Source organism: Myotis nattereri (genome assembly GCF_964212035.1).
Source record: "Myotis nattereri genome assembly, chromosome: 10".
Classification (NCBI taxonomy): domain Eukaryota; kingdom Metazoa; phylum Chordata; class Mammalia; order Chiroptera; family Vespertilionidae; genus Myotis; species Myotis nattereri.
The window spans coordinates 83,780,226-83,803,130 of record NC_138085.1 but is presented as its reverse complement, the minus strand read 5'-3'; the positions used below and the strand labels follow the sequence as shown (position 1 = coordinate 83,803,130).

Below are 22,905 nucleotides of genomic sequence, written 5' to 3'. Positions count from 1 at the left end.
CCTAGGCCACTGTCTGCATTGTATTAAAGGCCTCCTCGGAGCACACTTACTCTACGGGCGCCCTGACCAGCCACCAGCGCTCTACGCAGGCAGCGCCATGGCGGGCGTCTCCGCGAGCGGTCACCACAGACATCTCCTCCCGGTGGCTGGGCAGCCACCAGTGCCGCCTGCACTCTCAGTCACTTACCACGGCGGCAGCTGGGTGCCAGCCAGACTGTGGGTCAGGGACCGGCCAGGTGGGCAGACGGGAGCCGACTCAGTCACTTACCACGGCGGCAGCTGGGTCTGAGACTGTGGGTCAGGGGCTGGCCAGGTGGGCAGCGCAGGGAGGAGACTCAGTCACTTACCATGTGCGGCAGCTGGATGTTGGCCAGACTGTGGATTAGCGACTGGCTCAGGTTCGCCAGCTCGTGCAGCAGAGACTCGTTCTGCTGCTCGATCACTTTGTTCTCCTCCTCGATGGTCTTCAGGCTGCTCTCCATGGTGGTGATCTGAGAGGCACAAAGTGTGGACACAGGGAGCTGGGCTCCGCCCGCAGGGAGGGGCACATCTACCGATGCAAAGAGAGGACCTCTTTGCTTAAATAAAAAGGCTTCAGAGGTTAAGAATCTGTCATTTTACGGGGTTGGCCTTCCTGCTCATCCCACACAAACACCAGCAACCAGGTGACCGATGGCCACTGGCTCCAGCAACGCCCCCCCTAAAACTGCAGAGACCGATGTGGGGAAGCACAGGGAAAATGAGCAAAGCCAAAGGGCACCTCCCAGTGCTGGTCCTTGAGGTGGCAGGAGCGGCTGGAGCCCAGGGGACAGGAAGGGGCGTGACTGACCTGAGTCCTGAGCTTGATCATGTCGGCCTCCATCTGTGAGTTGGACTCGTTCAGCTCCTTGATTTCTTCGTCCAGCTGTTTGATTTCTTCGTCATTCTCTATCCCTGCCCCGGCGAACATAAACCAAGTGCATTACACCTCTGCTCAGGGAACACCACGTGAGAATCCCTAGTTTTCTTATTTAAGACTAGTGACCTGGTGCACGGATTCGTGCACATTGAAAGGAAATTAATTAGAAGGCGGCTGACGGGGTGGGACTGGGCAAGATGGGCTGGACATGCCCTGGAGCCAACCTCCCGCGGTTCCTCCCCAGCGTCTGCGGAGTGAGCAGGGTCCCTCCGGCAGGTGGGGTCCCTCGGCCTGGCCTGTGGGGATCAGGCCGAAACCGCTCCCCGACTCCCCCCCGAGGGGTCCCGGAGTGGGAGAGGGCGCTCTGCAAAGCTGCTGCTGTACAGGGTGTGGAACGCAAACACACGTGTGCAGTGACCAGATTCAGGACCGACGGTGCCCCAGCAACAACATAGCCCACGGCTGATGCGCCCCACGAGGAATCGGGCTCCCTCCTCTCTGGTTTCGGGGTGCATCACCCGAGAACCACTGCTGCCAAGTCACTGCAGCGCTGGTTGGGGTTACAAGTCACTTTTGGCAAGTGGGCGCGTGCACAGGGATGGAACTGCAGGTCCCCAAGGCTGGCACGTCCTCCACGCCCGATGGGGTGGCAGCACTCAGAGGAATGGACTTTGCAGACGGATCAGGAACCCCAGGCCTGGGGAGCTCAGAGAGAAGGCGGAGCGGAGGGGCCCCGACTCTGGTCCTGGGGGGAGGCCAGATGGGGCAGAGGCACCAAAGGGGAGCCTTGGGGAGAAACCGCTGGAACCCCGGGTGTGGGACTCCTGAGGCACCGCTGTGACTGGTGAGGTGATGGGTGCTTGGGGAGGACTCTCCCGGGTAATAGGCTTTATCGTAAGGGACAGACCTGGTCCGTCCCACTTGGTCTCTAACTGTGCTCAGATGTGGTGAAGCCAGCGGATCGAGCGCCGGCCTGTGACTGTGGCCAGTCCTGAGCTGGGGTGGGGTGGGTGTGGGTGGTGGTAGTGGTGTGGGTGATATGGGTGTGGGTGATATGGGATGGGTGGTGGTGTGGGTGGTGTGGATGGTGGTGTGAGGGTGTGGTGTGGGTGTGGGTGGGTGAGGTATGTGTGTGGGTGGTGGTAGTAGTGGTGGTGTGGGTGATGTGGGGGTGGGTGGTGGTGTGAGCAGCAGGGGGTGGTGCCGGGTGGGTGGTGGTCGTGGTGTGGGTGTGGGTGATATGGGGTGGGTGGTGGTGTGGGTGTAGGTGTTGGTAGTGATGTGGGTGTGGGTGATATGGGGTGGGTGGTGGTGTGGGTGGGTGGTGGTCGTGGTGTGGGTGTGGGTGATATGGGGTGGGTGGTGGTGCGGGTGTAGGTGGTGGTAGTGATGTGGGTGTGGGTGATATGGGGGGGTGGTGGTGCGGGTGTAGGTGGTGGTAGTGATGTGGGTGTGGGTGATGCGGGGTGGGTGGTGGTGCGGGTGTAGGTGGTGGTAGTGATGTGGGTGTGGGTGATATGGGGGGGTGGTGGTGTGGGTGGGTGGTGGTCGTGGTGTGGGTGTGGGTGATGCGGGGTGGGTGGTGGTAGTGATGTGGGTGTGGGTGATATGGGGGGGTGGTGGTGCGGGTGTAGGTGGTGGTAGTGATGTGGGTGTGGGTGATATGGGGTGGGTGGTGGTGCCGGGTGGGTGGTGGTCGTCGTGTGGGTGTGGGTGATATGGGGGGGTGGTGGTGTGGGTGGGTGGTGGTCGTGGTGTGGGTGTGGGTGATGCGGGGTGGGTGGTGGTGCCGGGTGGGTGGTGGTCCTGGTGTGGGTGTGGGTGATATGGGGGGGTGGTGGTGCGGGTGTAGGTGGTGGTAGTGATGTGGGTGTGGGTGATGTGGGGTGGGTGGTGGTGCGGGTGTAGGTGGTGGTAGTGATGTGGGTGTGGGTGATGCGGGGTGGGTGGTGGTGCGGGTGTAGGTGGTGGTAGTGATGTGGGTGTGGGTGATGCGGGGTGGGTGGTGGTGTGGGTGTAGGTGGTGGTAGTGATGTGGGTGTGGGTGATATGGGGGGGTGGTGGTGTGGGTGTAGGTGGTGGTCGTGATGTGGGTGTGGGTGATGCGGGGTGGGTGTGGGGTGGGCAGCAGGGGTGGTGCGGGTGGGTGTGGGTGATATGGGGTGGGTGTGGGGTGGGCAGCAGGGGCAGTGCGGGTGGGTGTGGGTGATATGGGGTGGGTGTGGGGTGGGCAGCAGGGGCGGTGCGGGTGGGTGGTGGTGTGGGTGGTAGTGGTGTGGGGGTGGGTGATACGGGGGTGGGTGTGGGGTGGGCAGCAGGGGCGGTGCGGGTAGGTACCGTTGCTGGCGCGCTGCCGGATGGTCAGCATCTGCTCCCCCGACAGCTTGGCCTTCTTCATGGCTGACGTGGCTCGCGGGCAGCCTGACAAGCTAGGGACGAGATGGGAAATGCATTAGTCGTGGGTCTCGGGAGTGGACGCGGTTATGAGCGGGGCCAGTCACTGCGTCATCTCCTTCGGTTGCTGTGACTCAGGGCCATGTGGACACCGGCGGGGGCAGCGGGGCCTGGGGTCCCCCAGTGGGCAGTGGGCACTGACACGAGGTGGGATTTGAACCGAAGGCAAACACAGCAGACGCAGGCAGTGAGCTCACTGCGCACTCAGGCCTCTCAGGGCAAAGCACACACGCTGCCCCCCCACCCCCAGGAGGCCACTTCGAAGTGTCAGTATCTCATCTGACAGCCTTGAAACCAGTGCCAATGTCGCCCAGTGGAGGGTTTGGTTCTGACGCCTGCCTTCCCTTGGCTCGGCCTGTGCTGAGCTGGTCGCGGTCTCCTGCCTCCTCCTCACTGTGTGCGTCCTCTGCACCAGGAGCCCCTGTGCGGGCCCAGCTGGCCTCCCTCCCCTCGTCTGCCTGCGGGGCGAGGCTCCTCACAGGACCCTCTGCGCACGGCCAGGGGCCAGGGGCCAGGGGCCAGGGGCACGTGACTGGAAGCTGCACACACGTGTGCATGTAGTGATATCGATGGACCACCGTGCGTGCGTCCACCACAGACGGTGCAGATCCGCTCTTGGCCTGATGGACTCGGTGCCCACACTGACACCAGGCTTCCTGCGTTTCCTCTGAGGGGTGAGCTCTCCGCCGCTCGCAGCTCACGCAGAGCCCGGTGCTGGTCCTGAGGGACTGCCCCTGGGTCAGGAGTCTCCATAACTGTTGCTCTTCCCTGGACTTTGCTGATGGTGCCTCCAGATTTTCAGGGGACCGGGCAGCGGGCCCTCAGCCCAGAGGGGTGTCACCAGCCCCAGCCCCAGCCCTCTGCATCCCTAAGGGCAACCCCCAGAGAATTCCAGGAGCAGATGGGGCAGGAGGCGCCGAGGGCCAGGCGAGTCGCCTGAGGGCCGTCCGTCCAGTGGCCAGTCTCAGGGCTGTTTCCTGAGCTGACTTGCTCCTCAGGCTGCCCCAGCCCCTCCTCCGTCCCCTCAGTGCCTGTGCTTGTCCTCGCTGGGCCCTGGGCCTCAGCGCCTGCACCACCGCGAGCCACCCCCCCCCCCCCCCCGTGCTCCCTGACGGGCCACCCTCCTGGAGGGGCGCCTCTCCCAGCACAGCTGTGTCCTAGCAGCCCTCTGAGATGGGTCCCTCTGCAAGGCCCAGCTCCCGCCTCTCCGCCTGTCCGTCCGCGCTGGGCCACACGGCCTGCAGCCGGGAGTGCGCCCTCCCAGTGGACCCCCCCTTCTCCCCAAGTCTGTCACTACACAGGGGCCAGTCTGCCCTGCGCCCGCAGGACCGCGGCCAGGGCCCCACCCCAGCAGCCCTGCCTCTGGGCTGCAGGCTCCGCCCCGTTCGCATCCTTGGTGGTCTCTCCATCCTGCCCAGAGGCCTGTCCTCTGTCCTCAGGGACCCAAAGGTCTGAGAGCTCAGCGGTGAGTGCAGATCACATCACACACCGGGTGCCTCCACCAGTGAGTTCCTGCCTGAGACCCAGGGGCCAGGATTAAGGTACCGAGCGGCGCCGGCCGGGAGAGCATCGCCAACAGGAGCGCACAGAAGCCAAAGCAAGAAGCAAAGGGCTCAGTGGCTCCCAAACCTCGCTGAGGCGCAGGACCCCCTGGTCTGTGCCTCCCTTAGCTTTCAGCCGGGTGAGGTGCAAGCAGGCTGCAGGCGGCCCCACCCCGCCTGCCCGCGGTGACTGGGTGCCTGCCTGCCGCGGGTGGGTCTGGAACACGGGCCCAGGCCTCCCAGGCGGGTCCCTGCGAGGGCGCAGTGCCATCTGGTGGCGGCTCGGGGAAAAGCCACACATTGGTCTCTGCCTGGGCACTAGGCGAGCTTCAGGAAGTTTCCGGGAGGCAGTTCTGAAACGGAGGCCCAGAGGCCCCACGCAAACCTCTGACCGACGCTCTGGGCGTGGACTGCAAGCCACAGAACTGCAGGTCCGGCCGTCCTGTTCTGGGCAACATTAACCGTCCTGCCTCCCGCCTGGCCCAGGCGGCTGCTCTGGCGCCAGCACCAGGCACCCCAGGGCGGAACCCAGGGGGCTGGGGAGAGGCGGGGACCGCGGGGCCTTTCCCTGGACACTGCCCTGAAGGGCCTTCCCTCGGGAGACGCCACAGCTCAAACAGCCAGCGAGCCAAGTCCCAGGGTGTGCGCTGCCGTGGGAGGAAGGAAGCATCTGAGAGCCACTGGGGGTGGGGGTGGGGGTGGGACACCTGCTCAGCGCCAGGGAGGTGGGGAGAGAGGGTGAGCGCCCCAGACAGGCTCCGTGTGCTCAGCACCCAGGACACGCACCCGGGTGCACGCAGCCCCCTTTGCACGACTGCCCGTGACCTGCCTCACCGTCGGTTCTCTCCCCTCCTCCCCCCAGATGACACCCTCCGTGAAGGAGGCCCAGGCTCCCGGGCCCAGGAAAGGAGGCTGAGTCCGCAGGAGCCGCTCCTCCTCGGGGACAAGAGGAAACCCCAAGATGGACGCTCCCGTGCCAGGCGTTGGGGCAGCAGGATGGGGCCGGCCCTGCGGTCGGGAGCCGCAGCCAGCCCCCCGTCGCTGACCATGAACTTTCCAGCGGCCAACACAGCCGCCTCCTGGTCTCTCACGAGCGTCAGCACTTGGTCTAGTGTTCGTCCTCGCTGGGCTGCGCCCATCAGCCCACGTCCGAGTGACGGGGACCCGTGACAGGGACCGTGTTTGGGAACGTGATCGCGTCCGGATGGAGGAGGGGGGTCCGGTGGGGCCCTGGCCGATGACTGGCGTCCCTGTAGGAGGAGGGCCATGCGGCACCAACAGAACAAGGCCAGGTGACGACGGGCAGAGACTTGAGGCGAAGCACCCTCCAGCCAAGGAATCCCCCGATTTCTGGCCCCGGCAGCAGCTGGGAGAGGCAAAGAGGACCTACTTATGGCCCCCAGATGTGGGGTGCACATCTGTGGGGATGTCAGGACGGCTCAGGGACACACACAGCGAGTTCTGAGCTGGCGTTGTGCTCCTAGTCCAGGCGTGTTCCAGTCCCACAGGCTGCTTTCGGTTGTCAGTGTGTGACCAGAGCTGCTGGGTGCCTACGAGCCTGCAGGTGAATCAGGGCAAGTGGCAGGGCGTGTGGGGAAGCGATTCTATTCGGGGGGACCCCATGGCACGGAGACTCGGACGCTCTGGAGTCGGAGCTATCTGCCCAGCGGGGTCCTCGTGGCCCTGGAGTGGCCTCCTCAGGCCTGGGTCCTGGAGGGCGCCCGCAGGGAGCCTGAGCCGCGCCCGGCAGGCCCACTGTGAGGAGAGCAGGCGCATGGCGGCTCCTGAGTGCCCGTGGGGACACCGCTGGGGCCTTAGGATGCCCAGGCTGCCGGGCCTGCGGGCTCAGGCCGGGACCAAGCACACTAACAAGTTGGCCCTGGGCCTGGGGGATAGCGAGGTGGTGCGTGGCCGCGCTTCGGGGAGTCCTGGGGAGCACAGTGGCTGCTTGCCTGGCAGGGACACCCGGGGTGGTGGTGGCTAGGGCTGCGGGGAGGGAGCCCAGCTGTGACCCGCAGCCTTTCCCTCTCACCAGCCCTGGGGGATTCACAGTTGACAGTTGCTGGGTCTGAGCTCCTCCCTCCCAAGTGCTCATGGTCAGACACTAACTCGCTGATGCAAGAGCGAGCACATCTGAGCTGGTTCAGGGCAGTGGTCAGCGGTCAGCAGTCAGCACAGGGCGGTGCCAGGAACTCGCTCCCAGGTGCATCCGACGGACCCAGCGGGAAGCCGTCCTCCAAAGGGCAGTGAATTCAAATCCCTTCCGACTCTCCGTGACGGCGGCCCGCAGGCCGGGCTCGGGAAGGGGCTCTGAGGGCTCGTCGTCAGGGTCTTCAGTGGGAACGGCTGGACCCAGAGTCCCCACTGGTGTCCTCTGCCCGGACCTGTGGTCCCGGTGAAAGAGGCCACGGCAGCCGCTCCGAGAGGGGCGCAGGCCCAGCCTCCTGCTCACTGCAGACACGGCGTCGCTGAGGCCCCGGGCGCCCGGCCTTCCGCCTGGAGGGGCGCTGGGTGAGCAGCCCACGGGGCTGCCCCTCCCTGGAGAGCAGGTGGTGACACATGTAGGTCTCCTTAATGACGGCTCCTTGAACACTTGCCCGCCAAAGCCCCGGGCTGGGTCTTACAGGCATAGCAGTGAGCGCGAGGCCACGGGCCATGGACGAAGCCCACTGCACAGCCTCAGTTAACTCCCAGCCGACGACTTGAAGGAGAGCATTGGCGACCACTTGTCACATTGTAAACTAGCATTTTGGTTCTAGGACTGTGTCTAGGGTGTGTTCGCAGGAGCCCCTGCAGTGTCTGTGGTAGGAGGCCTGTCCTGGCACCACCCACATCTAGAAAGGAGGCTGGCAGTTTGCAGGCGCCCAGCCCCAGGGGGAGGCGGGGGAGGAGGAGGCAGCAGAGCTCCCAGTGGGTGGGTCATCCATCCCAGGACGACGCCCACCATCTGCCAGTCCTGCCCTGTGCAGATGTCTGACACACTGTGACCTGTTTGCAGGGGAAACAGTATGACCTGTTTGCAGGAGGAAACAGTGTGACCTGTTTGCAGGGGAAACAGTGTGACCTGTTTGCAGGAGGAAACAGTGTGACCTGTTTGCAGGAGGAAACAGTGTGACCTGTTTGCAGGAGGAAACAGTGTGACCTGTTTGCAGGGGAAACAGTGTGACCTGTTTGCAGGAGGAAACAGTGTGACCTGTTTGCAGGAGGAAACAGTGTGACCTGTTTGCAGGAGGAAACAGTGTGACCTGTTTGCAGGAGGAAACAGTGTGACCTGTTTGCAGGAGGAAACAGTGTGACCTGTTTGCAGGAGGAAACAGTGTGACCTGTTTGCAGGGGAAACACTGTGACCTGTTTGCAGGGAAAACAGTGTGACCTGTTTGCAGGAGGAAACAGTGTGACCTGTTTGCAGGAGGAAACAGTGTGACCTGTTTGCAGGGGAAACAGTGTGACCTGTTTGCAGGAGGAAACAGTGTGACCTGTTTGCAGGAGGAAACAGTGTGACCTGTTTGCAGGAGGAAACAGTGTGACCTGTTTGCAGGAGGAAACAGTGTGACCTGTTTGCAGGAGGAAACAGTGTGACCTGTTTGCAGGGGAAACAGTGTGACCTGTTTGCAGGGGAAACAGTGTGACCTGTTTGCAGGAGGAGGGAAAGGGCGGGCGGGGCTATGATGGGAGGTGTGTGCACCTGGAGGCTGTAGGTCCAAGGCAGCCTCTGCCCCAGGGCACTCTCTGGGAGGAGACTGGCTGCCTGCATCAGAGGTGAGCTGCGCCTGGACAGGAGCTGAGATGAGGTCAGGGAGCAGAAGTCTCCTCCTGCCTTTGGGCCATGTACCCCGTTGGTACCATTTCAACTTTCTATCTGAGTAGTTGAGAATTCCTGTCTTAATTTTTAAAAATCTTTAAAGAACATGAAGTTCATTGCTGCAGATCCCTGAGCACAGCCCTGCCTGTGGCTGCACTCAGCTCCGTGCACTCCGTGCTGGGTGTGGCTCTGCAGGTGGAGCCTGGCTGCACGGTGCCCATGGTGTGCACCCAGCATGACAGAGCAGGGAAGGGAACAGCCTGGACCGCCCCGCCTCCCCCCCCCCCCCCCAGCATGGTGTCTGCAGGCCAGCAGGAGCCTCAGTTCCTCCTCACAACCTCCCAGCCTGGTTTCTGTGAAGCCAGGACATAAAGCCCAGGGACGCACTGACCCCTGACCTCCTGCAATGAGCCCACTCGGCCACTTGATTCAACAGAACAGGCCTCTTCGTCCAAGGCCATCTGACTGCATGTAGTTCCTCTTGCACGAAGCAAATTAAAACGAAGCGTCGACGGCTCTTCTGGAAACTTCCTGCTCTATCTTTGGTTCAGGCATTCAAGGCGAGGCTCTGTGCCCAAGACCAGCCTTGATCCCCGGGGGCCCACGAGTGACTGCGTCTGCAGAGACTCGTGTTTCCTACTGCGGCCCCTGGCCCGAGCCCTGGACACCGCTCCCCAGCGTGGCTGTGCTGGCACGCTGGCGCTTTTCCAGGAGCCTGTCTCCTTCCTTCCCACCTCGGGGTCCTCAGCACAGGGGGGAACTGAGCGCTATGTGCTCTTACACCTCCGTGCTGAGCCCTCCGCAACCGCCGGGAAGGCCCAGCCGGCCGGGCACTCACCTGCGGTGGGTGAGGAAGCTGCCGCTGACGTGCCCGGAGCCATCGCAGCCGGGCGTGGGACAGGACATGCCCTCCGTCTTGACCGACTTCCAGGAGAACTGGGAGCCATTGAGGTACCCGTCCTTCTGCCTCTTGGCCGCCAGGGGGCAGCCGGAGGCGCTGCGGTGGGAGGCGTACTTCCCGGTGATGTGGCCCTGGCCGTCGCACCCGGGAACGGGGCACCTGAGAGCAGACAGAGGAGACAGTTCCCGCCTGGCCGCACACAGCTGGTGGCTCTGCAGCAACTCAGAATCCCCTGACTCCACTCGTCTCTCGGGCCAGACACAGACGGGAAACGGGAGTGGATGACCCCACCTCGCGGGGTGAGGGGCGTTTCACCCTCGCGGACACCCGCCCAGGGCCCGCGTCTGCTGAGACTCCACCCTTGGGCAGAACCACGGCTTTGATGGAGGAAATATGTCAAGTCAGTGGGAAGTTGCAGGGTGTTTTTCAAAACGGCTATTTCATAAACTCGTGTTCTCTCAGGAGCGAGGACACGTCTGTCTGTCTGGCCGTGTTCTCCGGAAGCGGGAGGGAGGGTTTAACTGAGGCCCGTGGGACAGGGTAGGCACAGAGCACGCCACGCGGACGTCTGGGGAACCGTGGAAAGCGATGGGCTGGTGCTACAGCTCCGAGCGGCCACGGTGCTTCTGGAACTTCTCACAAGGCGACAGCAAAGGGCCGCGCACACAGCCAGGCCGCAGACACCTGGGGCGAGCTCAGGGCTCCTCACAGGCCCCAGGCTGTGGGTTTGGCCTGCATTTTTTCTTAAAACAGTAAAGTTTTAATGCTATATAATTTGCATTGCCTATTTATTTTGATACATTTTAATAATTTTTATTTTAATTAATTTTTATTTTAATAACAATTTTTTGCAAAGACACTGAGGTTAAAATCTCACAGAGACAGTACCAGGTTTATCATATGGATTTTTGAGACCCAGGCTCACTGGGCGCCGGTTCTGGGCAAAGGCCTGGGTGAGTGGGAGGGCAGACGCTCTCTCCGGCCCCACATGCCAGGAGCCTCGGTCCTGCTGAGAGTGGATGTAGCTACATGATTCCACGAGCCAGATGCCAGCACAGGGCTCACCCTGATCCTGTGTTCAATACCTTCCTCTACTTCCATGAACCTGCCTTTCCCGTGAACAGACTGTGTTTTGCCCCGGGGAAGAGGGACGCTTCGCAGCTTAGTTACTCAGAACATCAAACTGATGGGTATTCACCTGTCACATCAACCACAGCTTAGACATCCGATTTGGTTTGGGTTTAAATGATCTGACCTTGCAGTGGATTGACATCCCAAAGCGTGTCCTCCCCACCGACTCTCACCTGCTCCCCACAGGTGCCCTGGGGCCCCGCCCCGCCCGCCCGCGCACCTGATGGGCTCCTGGTCTTCCTTGTCCTCCTTGCTCTGCGCTATCCGGATGCCGCTCTTCTTGGCGCGCGGGCACCCTGAAAGGCTGAGGAGAAGCACGAGGTCAGTGCGCCCCCCGCTCCGGCCTCGGCTCCTTGACCGCGTTCTCTCCAGAGCCCGCTTCCCGCAGGAAAACACAATCTGGGTCCTCCCGGCCCAGCCCCTCTGCGCTCTCCAAGCCTCCCTCCTGCAGGGGCGGCGGCCTGGCCGGCCCTGAATGCCGCGCGGGGCCTGTTCTCACGGGCTTAACGCTCAGGCTGGTGGCTCTCTCCAGATGACTCGCTTCTTGCTGACTTCCACGCTGATGGAAACCGGAGAACTTTCCTGCCACCAACTGAGCGCCGGAACCCCCAGAAAAGCAGAACTAAGCATTGGTCAACATTTAAAGACTCCCGTGTTTTTGCTTAAAACGTGGAAGTGAAAACCCGCTGCGCACTGCCCACCCAGCATGGAGCGCCCTGCAGAGCCAGCAGCTGGAGACCATCTGCTCGGTGGGCAGGGGCTCGGAGACGGACGCTGGGAGGGGTGCCCAGGACAGGCCCTTCTCTCCCGCGAGTCTCAGCTTCCTCGCCTGCACTCCAGAGCGAGCGGCCCCGTGTCAGCTGGAGGCGAAAGGAGCCGAGGAGGCCCGCCAGGTGTGGGCAGAGACAGTGCTCAGGGACCTCAGACCTTCTCCCAGTGCGGGTCTGTGTGTGTGATTCCTTCTTTAGGGTCCAAAGTTAAACCCGGCAAAGTCACTCTGGTTTGAGTGAGGTGGGAATTCATGCCTCCACACCTCAGCCGCGGGAGCCGCGGGAGCCGCAGGAGCCGCGGGAGCCGCGGGCGCTGTGTGCTGGGAGGGGCAGCCCTGCCTCTGGGCGGCTGTGGGCTCCAGTGCCCCGCAGGCTCCCGAGGGGCGGCTCTCCGATGGGGCTGCCGGTCCTTCCCGAACACGTGATTCTCTTTGGTCAGAGCGTCCACATGGACGTGAAGGGGACTCTGCCGCTCACCCCTCTGCCTCCTCTGCGGACCTGCAGGGCCCACAGGGGACCCTCGAGCAGGGACTTGAGCAGAATTCACCCGTCCTGTTAGGAGGCTTCTGTCCCGCCGGGACTGAGGCCGAGGCCCTTCCTGCCTCCCGTCCAGCTGCCCCAGAGCCTCCCGCAGGCGTGCCCGCCCCTCACTGGCCGGCACCGGCTCTGTCCTCTGGCTGTTGCCCTTCACTCCGATGTGTGCTGTGGGAGGCGGGCCCAGCGCGGTGGGAGCGGACATTTCAGTCCGTCGCTCACCCACCTTCTCTGTGCGAAAAGCCCGCCCGGCCTCCCAGACTTGGGCGACGTGTCCTGGAGGCCGAGCTCCCCACCACGTGTTTAGCAGGACTCACACCCCGTTTCCCTGCAGCTCCCCCAGGTGCCTGTACCCGCGGCACCACCACCCGTCCCTCCTGGTCCTCAGAGCGCGTTGATTTGGGTGTTGCTGCTGCAGCAACTCGTCTGCTTGACTTTTTACATTTAACTGGCGTTTTAGGTCTAGTTTTACTGCATTTGCTCTAAACCAATGACCTGACGCTGGCTACGCTTTCTGGAGGTGACCCTGAGGTTCTCCGTTAAGACGCCTGGTGAACCAGCTCAGCGCAAGGAGGCTGGTCTGACGCTGGGCCGTGGCGGGGGCCACAGCACTGGTGACGTCGGGGAATCTCCGGCTGTCACAGCAGCACCTGCTCAGCACCTGCAGTGGCTCCCACAGCAATGAACTCTCCAGCCCATGACGTGGGCAGCGCCAGGCGGACCCCAGGAGCCCGGGGGTGGCAGTAGGACCTGGCAAGGAAACAAGCTGTGCCGGCCAGCGAGCATCCCCCCCTGGTGGGGTCACTGGATGGCTGCAGGGCTTGACCTCTGACCCGCCGACCAGCCCCACGGGGTGGGCGGTGTGGCCGGCGGACGTGCCTCTGGCGTCCTGACTCTCTGTTTGTGGGGGGTGGGGGTGGGGTCGGGGGGCACTCAAGCAGAAGGCTCCGCTCGGCTGCCGGACAGCCCCGTCCTGCTGAGCTGTGGTGAGTGGCTGCCGGCAGGGCCCACTGCTGTCCATTGTTTAGTTGCGGCCCTGTTGTCCTTCACCCGACGGCCTCCATTCAGAAAGACCTGGTCCTTCTGGCGCTGGCTTGTTCCCCTGAACACGGTAGGAGGTTCTCGCACCCACCACAGGGCCGAGGCCCACCCTGCGCCGACATCGCACCAAAGCCTCTTCAACCGCTCCCGGCACAGGCCCGGCCTAGTGGGCGCTCACAGGCTGTGGACCGAGTGTCGCTCGCCCCGATGGCGGCTGCTCCCCGGGACGGCCGCTCTGAGCCACGTGTGGATGCTGCCTCCTCCTGGGAGTGGCCGCACGTGACGCGTGAGCTTCAGCAGTTCTGTGAGGTCGGCTCTGCGGCCGGGCTGGCAGGACTGTGCAGCCTGGGGCTCCAATCTGACTTGTGAGGGCATCAGAGCCTGCCCCACAGGGACTGTCCTCTGGGGCCTTAGGTCTTCCTGGATCTACTCTCTCAGCTAAGGACACGCACTACCGCTGCCTGTAGAGCTGCTGTGGGTGGAGCCAGCTGCAGAGAGAGCTCTGCCAGGGGCTGGGCTGCCCCAGGGGAGCTCGCTCTCTGAGTGAGCCCGCAGGGCACGGCTGCTCTGTGCGACCATGTACCAGTGGGGTCAGTGGGTGCCAGGGCCGGCAGCAGGATCCCGGCAGGAGGGTGACAAGAAAGGATGGTTTCAAGGGGAGCACAGAGCCCCACGTACCTTCGATGGGAAGCGTAGTTGCCGGTAATGTGCCCAGAGCCGTCGCAGCCAGGGGTGGGGCACCTATGATTAAACACACAAACAGGGCAATTTACTTGAAAGGAATGAAATCCCCTGGACAATAACTTTCTTATTTCTCCAGAAAGCGAGCTCCCTTAAGCGCACGCTCCCATGTGAGGAGGGCATGTGGCGCGGCTCCGGCTGCGTGGACACCAGCCTGGGCCGCCTCTTCCTTCCACCCCAGCGACACTCTCCAGGGGCCCTGATGCCCTGCCCCTGCCTGGGACGCAGGCCCGGAGCGTGGCCCTTGGCTGCTGCAGCCTGTCCCCTGTCTCCAGGACCCGGCTGCCCCCTCCCTGGAGCCGCTGCAGGTGGGCACCACAGGCCTGGCAGCACCCCAGCACACACGTGAAGCAAGGCTCTCCCTCAGACATGTGTGCCCAGGGGTCTAAACTGCCAGGCCCAGGACACGATGCTCCACGCTCCTAACTGGTCAGCCGATGCCAGGGCGGCAGCAACCGGCCCTGGCCCTGGGGTGAGCTCCACCTATCAGCCCACTGGGCAGGCAGATCTACCTGAACGTCCTTGTTACTCTTAGCTGACCGTGGAGCAGCCGGGCCAAGGCAGCTAAGACGCTTCGATCGGCTCCGGCACCTACTGCCTCTGCCTCACCTCCGAGCCAGGCCGTCCACTCTTCTCTCCCACGCTGCCTCGCACTATGGGGAGAGCGCTGACAACGTTTTAGCGATTCTCCTCCAAATCACTTCCTAAGCACGCCCTCTCAAGAATAACCAGACAGTTCTGCAAAGACAGTTTCCCTTTAAGCCATTTCAGTTGCATGTGTTCCTCCAGAAATGTAAAAACTGAGGACACAAATCACAGATTTTAAATCCTGAACAGATGCCCACTGCTTCTAAGGCAGCGGTTCTCAACCTTCCGGCCCTTTAAATGCAGCTCCTCATGTGGTGACCCAACCATAAAACTATGTCCGTTGCTACTTCAAGACTGTCATGTTGCTACTGTGATGAACCGTAATATAAATATCTGACCTGCAGGATGGTTTTAGGCGACCGCCAAAGGGGTCGCGGCCCACAGGTTGAGAACTGCTGTTCTAAGGGATCAGGTGTGCCTCCCACTCAGGGTGCCTCCCTGGACACGGGTGCTGGGACCAGTGCATGACCTGCTCACAGACGGACGTCCTCGTGGCCAGACGAGCGTGGGGAGTGGAGGGGAGATACGTGAGCCTGGACTGCGTTCAATGCGGGGAATGCCATCTTTTGCCAGTTGGATGTATCAACAATATTTGGTATTAGAAGCTGTCACCTTCTCCTTTAGCCCCAAGAGAGGAAACAAGTCTAGGTCTGAGGGTGTAGAAATTGGTAGCTGCCATATTGTCCTGAAGGTTCAAGCTTAAGCTATAGCGTGTGCTGTCGCAGAATTAAAGAGTGACAGCATGAGGGGCGTAGAGAAGTTGCTGGTGGGCACGGGGGTGGGGGGCGGGGGGTTGGGACCTTTAAAGTAGGAGAGTGAGAAGCAATGAGAGGTTAAAGCAGAATCAGGATCGAAACAGCGGAGATCTGACTGCCGACTCGACTGCTGTCCAGGTGGCAGCTGTTTCTGTCTGGTCACAAGACTGTTCTGTCAAGGCCAAGTGGTCACTGCCTGAGTGATGGCTGGACGCTGTGCTGTCCAGTGGCGCCTCCTGGACGGCGAGCCCAGAGCCCCGGGAGGGACACTGCAGCTCGAGGCTGTCCGACGGGAGCTGGTCCTCAGGAGTCTCCAGAGGAAACGCACAGGGAGCAGGGATCTTCCCACCGGCAATAACACACACTTGGCCTTGCTTTTGCTTTAAAAAAAATCCTAAATTTTTCCTAAAAGAACTTAGTGAAAACTTATTTAAAATTTATTCATTTTCACACGAGTCGACATTGTTTCATATGCTGTTCTCTATGCGGCAGGAGAGTGACATTATTCTGTTCAAGTTTAAAGTGAGGCATTACAGCCAAAATCCTACACATGGAAGTCAGGTTTGACTAATTATAAAAAGGGTTTCAGAGTCATTTCTATGTGATTAAGCCATGTACAAATGCATCATGTGATTTAACAAAGAAGCATTTAAAATGCCTTTATCACCATAAAAACAAAACACCGATTTGGCTCATTTTTGGAGCTTTCATTCCTAGAAAGAGGCCTTGCTTTCTGAAAAGGTCTGTTTCTATCTCCAGGGTCTCCAGTTCGGCAGCTGGCCTGCCCCCTGCTGTCTGTGGGGCTGCGGGAGGTTGGGGGGCGGAAGGATGGGGGGAGGAGGGAGGAGGAGAGGGGGGGGGGGTTTCAAGACTGTAAGGCTTTTGAAACTCAGAGCTACCTGCGAATTTCCTAGCTAAGAAACCTCAACATTCAAAATTCTGTTTTCTTCCCTCGGTGAATGAGGAAGTGACTGTCCATCTGACAAAAGGGGTGTTGGGTGCTCAGGCGGGGCCGCGCCAGGGCCCCCGGTAACGGCTACAAAAGCCATGAGCAAAACCCTTCTGCACCCCCAGCCAGGCCCACGTCCCCTCCAGGAGGGGCGGCTGCTCGGGATCCGAATCCCGTGGACAGAACGCGGCGGCAGCACGCGCCGCTCGGCTTGGGTTCGAAATGGCAGAGGAGGCTGACTGGTTTCTATGGAAACTGCCTGCCGGGCAGGCACAGGTTCTCACACTGGCGTGTCGGACGCCCGGGGAGGGCCCGCCATACAGCGCCCCCCTCGCTGCCGGGCGTTGCCTCGACAATGGCATGAGTCTATTTTAAGCTCCTATATACAAGGGTGTGTTAAGTACAACACCCGCTCCACGTGTTTCGTCTCTTCCACGCCACAGGCACCACTGGTAAAACCACGGAGGAAGCACACAGATGATCCGAGCATCCACCCCGGCCCCCTCATGGAGAACTTCAAGACAAAGCATGTTGGACCCCGCCTGGTGTGTGATGTGGCGTCTGCCCCAGGCTCTCAGTAAAACGGAAAGAAGAGAATTCTGGGTGCCATATGTTATCATCTGGCTGGAAACACTGGTCTTGTATAGACATTTAAGAATGGGGCGGAAAAGTCATAATAAAGAAGTTTTAAATGTGTTTGAATTTTGCGGTATCTGGGCCAAATCTAAAAAGGAAAGGCAGGGCCGCTCACAGCTTGGAGTTCTGGTGTCCTGAGCCGGCCCTCCTCCTGCTGCGGCGGCAGATCTGAGACGCCGGAGACCGGGCCCAAGCCTCTCAGGGTGCCGCCTGCTCACAGCTGCCTCTACACATTTGCCCCCAAACCCCGGTTCTACTGGGACCCACCTAGGACCATCACTGACCACCCTGACACGGAGGTCGCGACACACACTCCTCACCGTCAGAGAAGAGCCCACTACCTCCGCGCCGAGCCACACCGCCACGACGCCCCGCCCGCAGCCTGCACACAGCGCCGCCGCCACCGGGGCTTGCCTCTGGTGTCCTTCAGCGAGACTTGCCACCTACACTTCATCACAAGCCACAGCCCGGACACGGGGTGACAGCAATGCCAACAGTTAGCCCGCCCGCTGAAGTCGCATCACCGCCCAATTACCCGTGAGAACATCCAGGTGCCTCCTCCAGGGGGTGAGCCCCGGGCCTCCAAGATCAACGTGAGGACGTGAGCCACAGCTGTGTTACGTAAGAGGCTGGAGCACGAAGGGAAACGCCACGTCTCGCACACAGAGCCCGAGCACCGCCATGTGCTTGCGGGTCTGGGCTGGTCCGTCCGTGCAGCCGCCCAACCCACTGACCAGACCCCACAGGGACAACTGCACACCTGCCCCGGCTCTGAGCACAGGGGCCGAAACATACAGAAAAACGGTCCCTCGATGCTTTCTGTTCCTTTCTTTCACGGCCACGCTAGCGAGGGAACTTAATAAGTAAAACACAAAAGATGAAAAAGTATCATTTTTTTTCTTCCTGTTCTCAAGTTTCAAAGAAGTCATAAAAATGTAAAATTAAGCCTTGTTGATGGTAGCAAAATCCATTAGTGAATTGGAATGATTCAGGCTTCATATATAAAAGCCTTTGCCCAATTTATATAAAAAGTTCAATTTGAAAGCTTTTTTTTTTTTTTGCCTAAAGAGATATAACTCTAGAAATGTATTTTTTAATTTTGATGTTTTTGGTCACATAATTAAGAAAAAAAATAAACACAGAGAAGTAAAAAATAAAAATACAGGGTGTTCCAAAAAATGTATACACACTTTAACAGCTGAGAGCTCAATTTTGAGAATATTGTGTACTTTAATTAAAAACTGTCTCCATAATTATTCAAAGTGTGTGCACACCTTTTTGTGGGACGCCCTCACACCCTGATCTCCATGCGGCTCCTCCACAGCGCTCTCCCGGAGAGAACGCAGGTCGCTCAGGAGCTAGTGCCTCACGGCTGCCCAGTTTCTTACACATATTCCCCGAGACTCAAGGAAAGACGAAGCCTTGGGGTTATGTTTCAACCTGTGAGACACTGAACTCTCTCTCCTTCTGGACCTCACTTTCCGGCCTGTGTGCTCTGTGTCCCTCCCACCTCCTCCTGCCTGAGCTCGGGTGGGGCTGTGCCCCCTGGGCTGCGGTGCCCAAGGCTCTGAAAACCACACACCAACTCGGACAGCACCCCTGTGCCCGCAGAGCCGGGGGGAGACTGCCCTTCGATTACATAATGTGTGGACAAAACCCACCTTTCTCTTCTGGCTCTAAGTACTTTCTTTAAAATTACACTAAAAACAAACACACACGGAAAAGAATTCTAAAAGTACCTTCAGCATCAGTTAAACACGCCACGTGGTGACTCAGGGGACAGTGGAGCAGGCTCAGGCTGCTAGAGCGGAAGGGTCATCGCGTGGAAGGAAGTCAGAGCTGTGGTTTGAGGGGCGCGGGGGCTGTGGCCGGGGCAGCAGGTGGCCAAGGGGCTTCGCAGCCGGTCCCTGCGGCCCCCCTTGGGCTGTGCGGGATGAACCGGGCAAGCGCACGTTCTGCGCAGCCCCTGGAGGGTGCGTGCACCGCTCAAGCCTGGTGAGCAGGGTGTGTGCCAGGAGGTGCGAATGTTGACTTGGAGGCTTGGGTCAGCATCGGCTCAGCTCTAACGTGTCCCACGTGAACCCCCTCTGCCCGCCCCCCAACTGGGGCCCCGGGTGCCCGGAGGGGGTGCGGCCCTGGCGTGTGTCAGGCCGGCGACCAGGGCTCTAGGGCTCCGGCCTCCAAGGGAGCCCCGACCGAGTCTGGCCTGCTCTGTCCGCGCTGCGGGACCCAGGGTGGGCCTGGCCGTCCGTGCTCATGCAGCCCCTCATTCTCAGCCTCCAGGGCGCCGGTGTGGGCCGCAGCCTGGCTGGCGGGGGGGTGGGGGGGGCGGGGGGGGAGCCTACTCGGCCCTGGTCGCCACACTCCGCTGCCGCCCCTGCACGGCGTCCGGGGCCGGGAGAGCTCCGCGGGGCACACGTACCTAGCGCATGCTGCCGTCCCTCATCTACGGGGCGTCCCGGGAACTGCTGCGGAGCACATGCAGGCCAGCAGCGGGGGCGCTAACAAGGCTGGGAGCCGCAGGCCAATTGGAAGTGACGCGAGGACCCATGCAAGAAAAAACACACAAGGTGACTGCGCAGCCGGCTGGCACCGGACCCCCCGGACCTCCGTCCCCGGGACTGACCCTCGGCCTGCGCGTCCCCCGGCTCTCCGGTTCGGCAGGCGAGACCCACCCGCGCTGGGACGCTGGGACGCTGGGACGGGGGTGGGGTGGGGGGGGTACTCACCTGGGGCCGCTGAGCTGAGCTCTGGGCAGCGAGTGACATTATATGTGAGACACGGGTTTAAAGACTCGCGGGGGCTGTGGCCGGGCTCCCTCTGGCCCTGGGGGCTGCTGAGGGGTGTGGGAAGGGGTGCCTTCCACAGCGCCCCTGCCTCTGAGCGTGAGAAGGCACCTGCCACCAGCCCAGCTGGCCGGGAGGAAACAGTGAGTCCCCGGAAGCTTGCTGACTGGGCCCAGGGGGTGGGACGGGGCGGGAGGGCGGGAGCAGCTCCTGCGGAGGGCTGGCCAGACAAGGCCAGTTTCCTGACACCGGGAACCAACTGGACTGCACTGGGCAGAGCCGGGCGGTCCGCCCACCCCATGGCCCCTATGCGGCCACAGGGCCCTGCTCACAGGCAGCGGTGCCAGGCCAGGCTCCAAAGGGCAGATGGGAAGGGGCGGAGGGGCACCCAACCCACCGGGCGAGCTCTGCTGACAGGTCTGCGGACGCTCTCGGTCCCAGTGAGCCTGCCCCGCGCCTCAGGGCCTGAGGGCGAGGCTGTGGACGCACAGGGACCCGGGACAGCGGCTCCAGCTCTGTCCCCACCCGGTTTAAAGCAGTTTGAGTTACACGGGGAAGAGGGCTGTGGCACTGGGAAGCAGGCGGGCTCTCCAGAGCTGGGGGTGCGAGCCAGCGGCCGGAGAGGCAGGGGCCGGGCCAGGAGAGGGTCCCAGGGCCACGAGCTCCATTAGCGGAAGTTTGTTCCTGTTTTCAGTGCGTTTTCTCTTTGCTGTGTTTGTGGGTCTGTCATTTTTTGAAGCTCTATTCTGTCTCACAGGGGAAGTATTCTTAATACATTTTTATTGATCTCAGAGAGGAAGGGAGAGGGAGAGAGAGATGGAAACATCAGTGACGAGAGAGAACCTTGGACCGGCTGCCTCCTGCACGCCCCCCACTGGGGATGGAGCCCACAACCGGGGCCTGTGCCCTGATGGGAATCGAACCCTGACCTCCTGGTCCATAGGTCGCCGCTCAACCCCTGAGCCACGCCAGTCAGGCGAGAAAGTGCTTTATAATTCTCATCAGGAGAAATTACAAGACTCCATGCCTCATTGGCCACTCGTGTGATCCTGGAATTTTCTCCAATTTCTCGCACTTGGGGCCACTCTGTATCTTTTCTCTTCTTGCTCCCCCAAATCTGTTTCTTGCCCTAGCCTCTTGTTTCTAAGTACCTGGCTCTAAGATATTATTCTTTCTGTTTATTTCCTTCTCTGTCAGCCTCTCACTGCACCATTATTTACAGCAGCCAAGCATGGGGCCCACCCAGGTCCGTGGACGCTGGTTGGAGACCAAAGATGTGGTTCGGACACACGTGGCATCCCCCCGAGAAAGGACGGAATACCTCCACTTGCAACCACACGGCGGTGAGACGGAGCACTGCTACGGGAGGTAAGTCGGCCGGGTCTCACTCACAGGTGGGTTCACACAGAGCAACAGGTGACCAGCAGGACAAGCAGGCAGAGGGACAGGCACAGGCAGAGAACGTGCCGGCTGCCAGCGGGAGGGGCCGGCAGAGAGGGCAGAAGATGGCGACGCAGGAGACCAGGCTGTGGGGGATGCGCCCCAGAACCGCGCGGCCTGACTAACCAGTGTCGCCCCGTGACCGCAGAGGAGACGTTTGAAAGTACGATGTGAGGGGCGCCCTGGCACCGTCTCCCTCCTCCCACAGAACCTGCTTATCACGTTTCACCTCTTGTTTTTCTGGCCAATTTGTAAACAAGTTCAGACAGTTTGGCCAAGGTTTAGACACCGGCCCAGGCGGGGACGGGCCATGTGCAGGCGAGGAGACAGCCCAGGAGGGGGGATGCTGTGCCCATGAGGAGCGACAGCTGGGACGCCTTCACTCGTGACCACGCGGCTTCTCAGGCCATAAATGGGAGAGAGGAGAAGGTGTCAGGAAAGCGACATGAGCTTCTGCAGACTCCTGTTCCTACCAGCCAGGGACGGCCTGGCTTCCCTATGAGCAGGGCTGGCAACAGAGCAGAGGGGGGTCAGGGAACCTCTGACCACGAGGTGTGGATGCGCTGACCTGGGGGCTGGTCCTGGAGTCAGTTCCACTGAGGAGAAGCCTGGGACCAGGGAGCACTTCAGGTGGGCAGGTGGCTGGGGAGGGCAAGAGGCACGGAGGGGAGAGGAGGGGGGAGAGGAGGAGGAGAGGAGGGGGAGGGCAGGAGGGGGAGGGCAGGAGGGCAGGGAGGGGAGAGGAGGGGGGAGAGGAGGAAGAGAGGAGGGGGAGGGCAGGAGGGCAGGGAGGGGAGAGGAGGGGGGAGAGGAGGAAGAGAGGAGGGGGAGGGCAGGAGGGGGAGTGAAGGGAGAGGAGGGGGAGGGCAGGAGGGGGAGGGCAGGAGGGCAGGGAGGGGAGAGGAGGGGGGAGAGGAGGAAGAGAGGAGGGGGAGGGCAGGAGGGGGAGGGCAGGAGGGCAGGGAGGGGAGAGGAGGGGGGAGAGGAGGAAGAGAGGAGGGGGAGGGCAGGAGGGGGAGTGAAGGGAGAGGAGGGGGAGGGCAGGAGGGGGAGGGCAGGAGGGCAGGGAGGGGAGAGGAGGGGGGAGAGGAGGAAGAGAGGAGGGGGAGGGCAGGAGGGGGAGGGCAGGAGGGCAGGGAGGGGAGAGGAGGGGGGAGAGGAGGAAGAGAGGAGGGGGAGGGCAGGAGGGGGAGGGCAGGAGGGCAGGGAGGGGAGAGGAGGGGGGAGGAGGAAGAGAGGAGGGGGAGGGCAGGAGGAGAGCAGGGGGAGGGCAGGAGGGGGAGGGCAGGGAGGGGAGAGGAGGGGGCAAGGGCCGTCCTCCAGGGCCTTCCCATCTGCCCGGAGGAGGCAGGATGCTGAGAGGGAGACGGGAACTGGAGGCCCTGACCCCGGCCACAGGGTGGGTGGCGCCCTGGCTGGCTCTCCCAGAGCAGGTCTGAGGCTGCGCGGTGCTGTCTGCCACTCCCGCCTGCACCAGGCGCCACACGCGTGACTGGAGGTAGACACACTCGTTAGTGACAGGCTCAGGTCACTGGGCCGGCCTTCGCCACGCGCGTCCTCCACTCACGCGCACCAGCCGCCTCCAGCAGAAGCAGCGTCGCTGGCGGGGGAACGTGAGTATTAACATCCATCTTTCATGCAAAGCGAGCTCAGAGCTGAGCTTCAGACCTGAGAGCATTTCGTAGAAACCTCACTGCCTGACGCCTGATGTGTTTCTCAGCAAAGAGGCGCGTTTGAAGTGGCCTGTGTGAGCCGTGGGGGGGCAGCCGTGGCTCCTGGAGAAAGGGAGAGAGAGGCGGAAGGAGAAACCTCCGCAGCTGGACTCGGTGCCCAGGAGGCTGGCGGAAGGTCTTGTTCACACGTCTCCCAGCGGCGGGT

At 61.6% G+C, this 22,905-nt stretch overlaps 1 protein-coding gene across 1 annotated transcript in view; it reads right to left on the bottom strand.

Moving 5' to 3' along the window:
• The window catches only part of MYT1L (myelin transcription factor 1 like), a 296,451-nt gene that overhangs the window by 2,626 nt on the left and 270,920 nt on the right, over positions 1 to 22,905 (bottom strand). Inside the window, exons 19-24 of the mRNA XM_081100618.1 lie at positions 13,751 to 13,813; positions 10,948 to 11,031; positions 9,534 to 9,755; positions 3,236 to 3,327; positions 830 to 933; positions 348 to 491 (exon numbers count right to left, since the gene is read on the bottom strand). Coding sequence (XP_080956744.1) covers positions 348 to 491; positions 830 to 933; positions 3,236 to 3,327; positions 9,534 to 9,755; positions 10,948 to 11,031; positions 13,751 to 13,813 — 709 coding nt within the window. The remainder of the gene's footprint in view (positions 1 to 347; positions 492 to 829; positions 934 to 3,235; positions 3,328 to 9,533; positions 9,756 to 10,947; positions 11,032 to 13,750; positions 13,814 to 22,905) is intronic.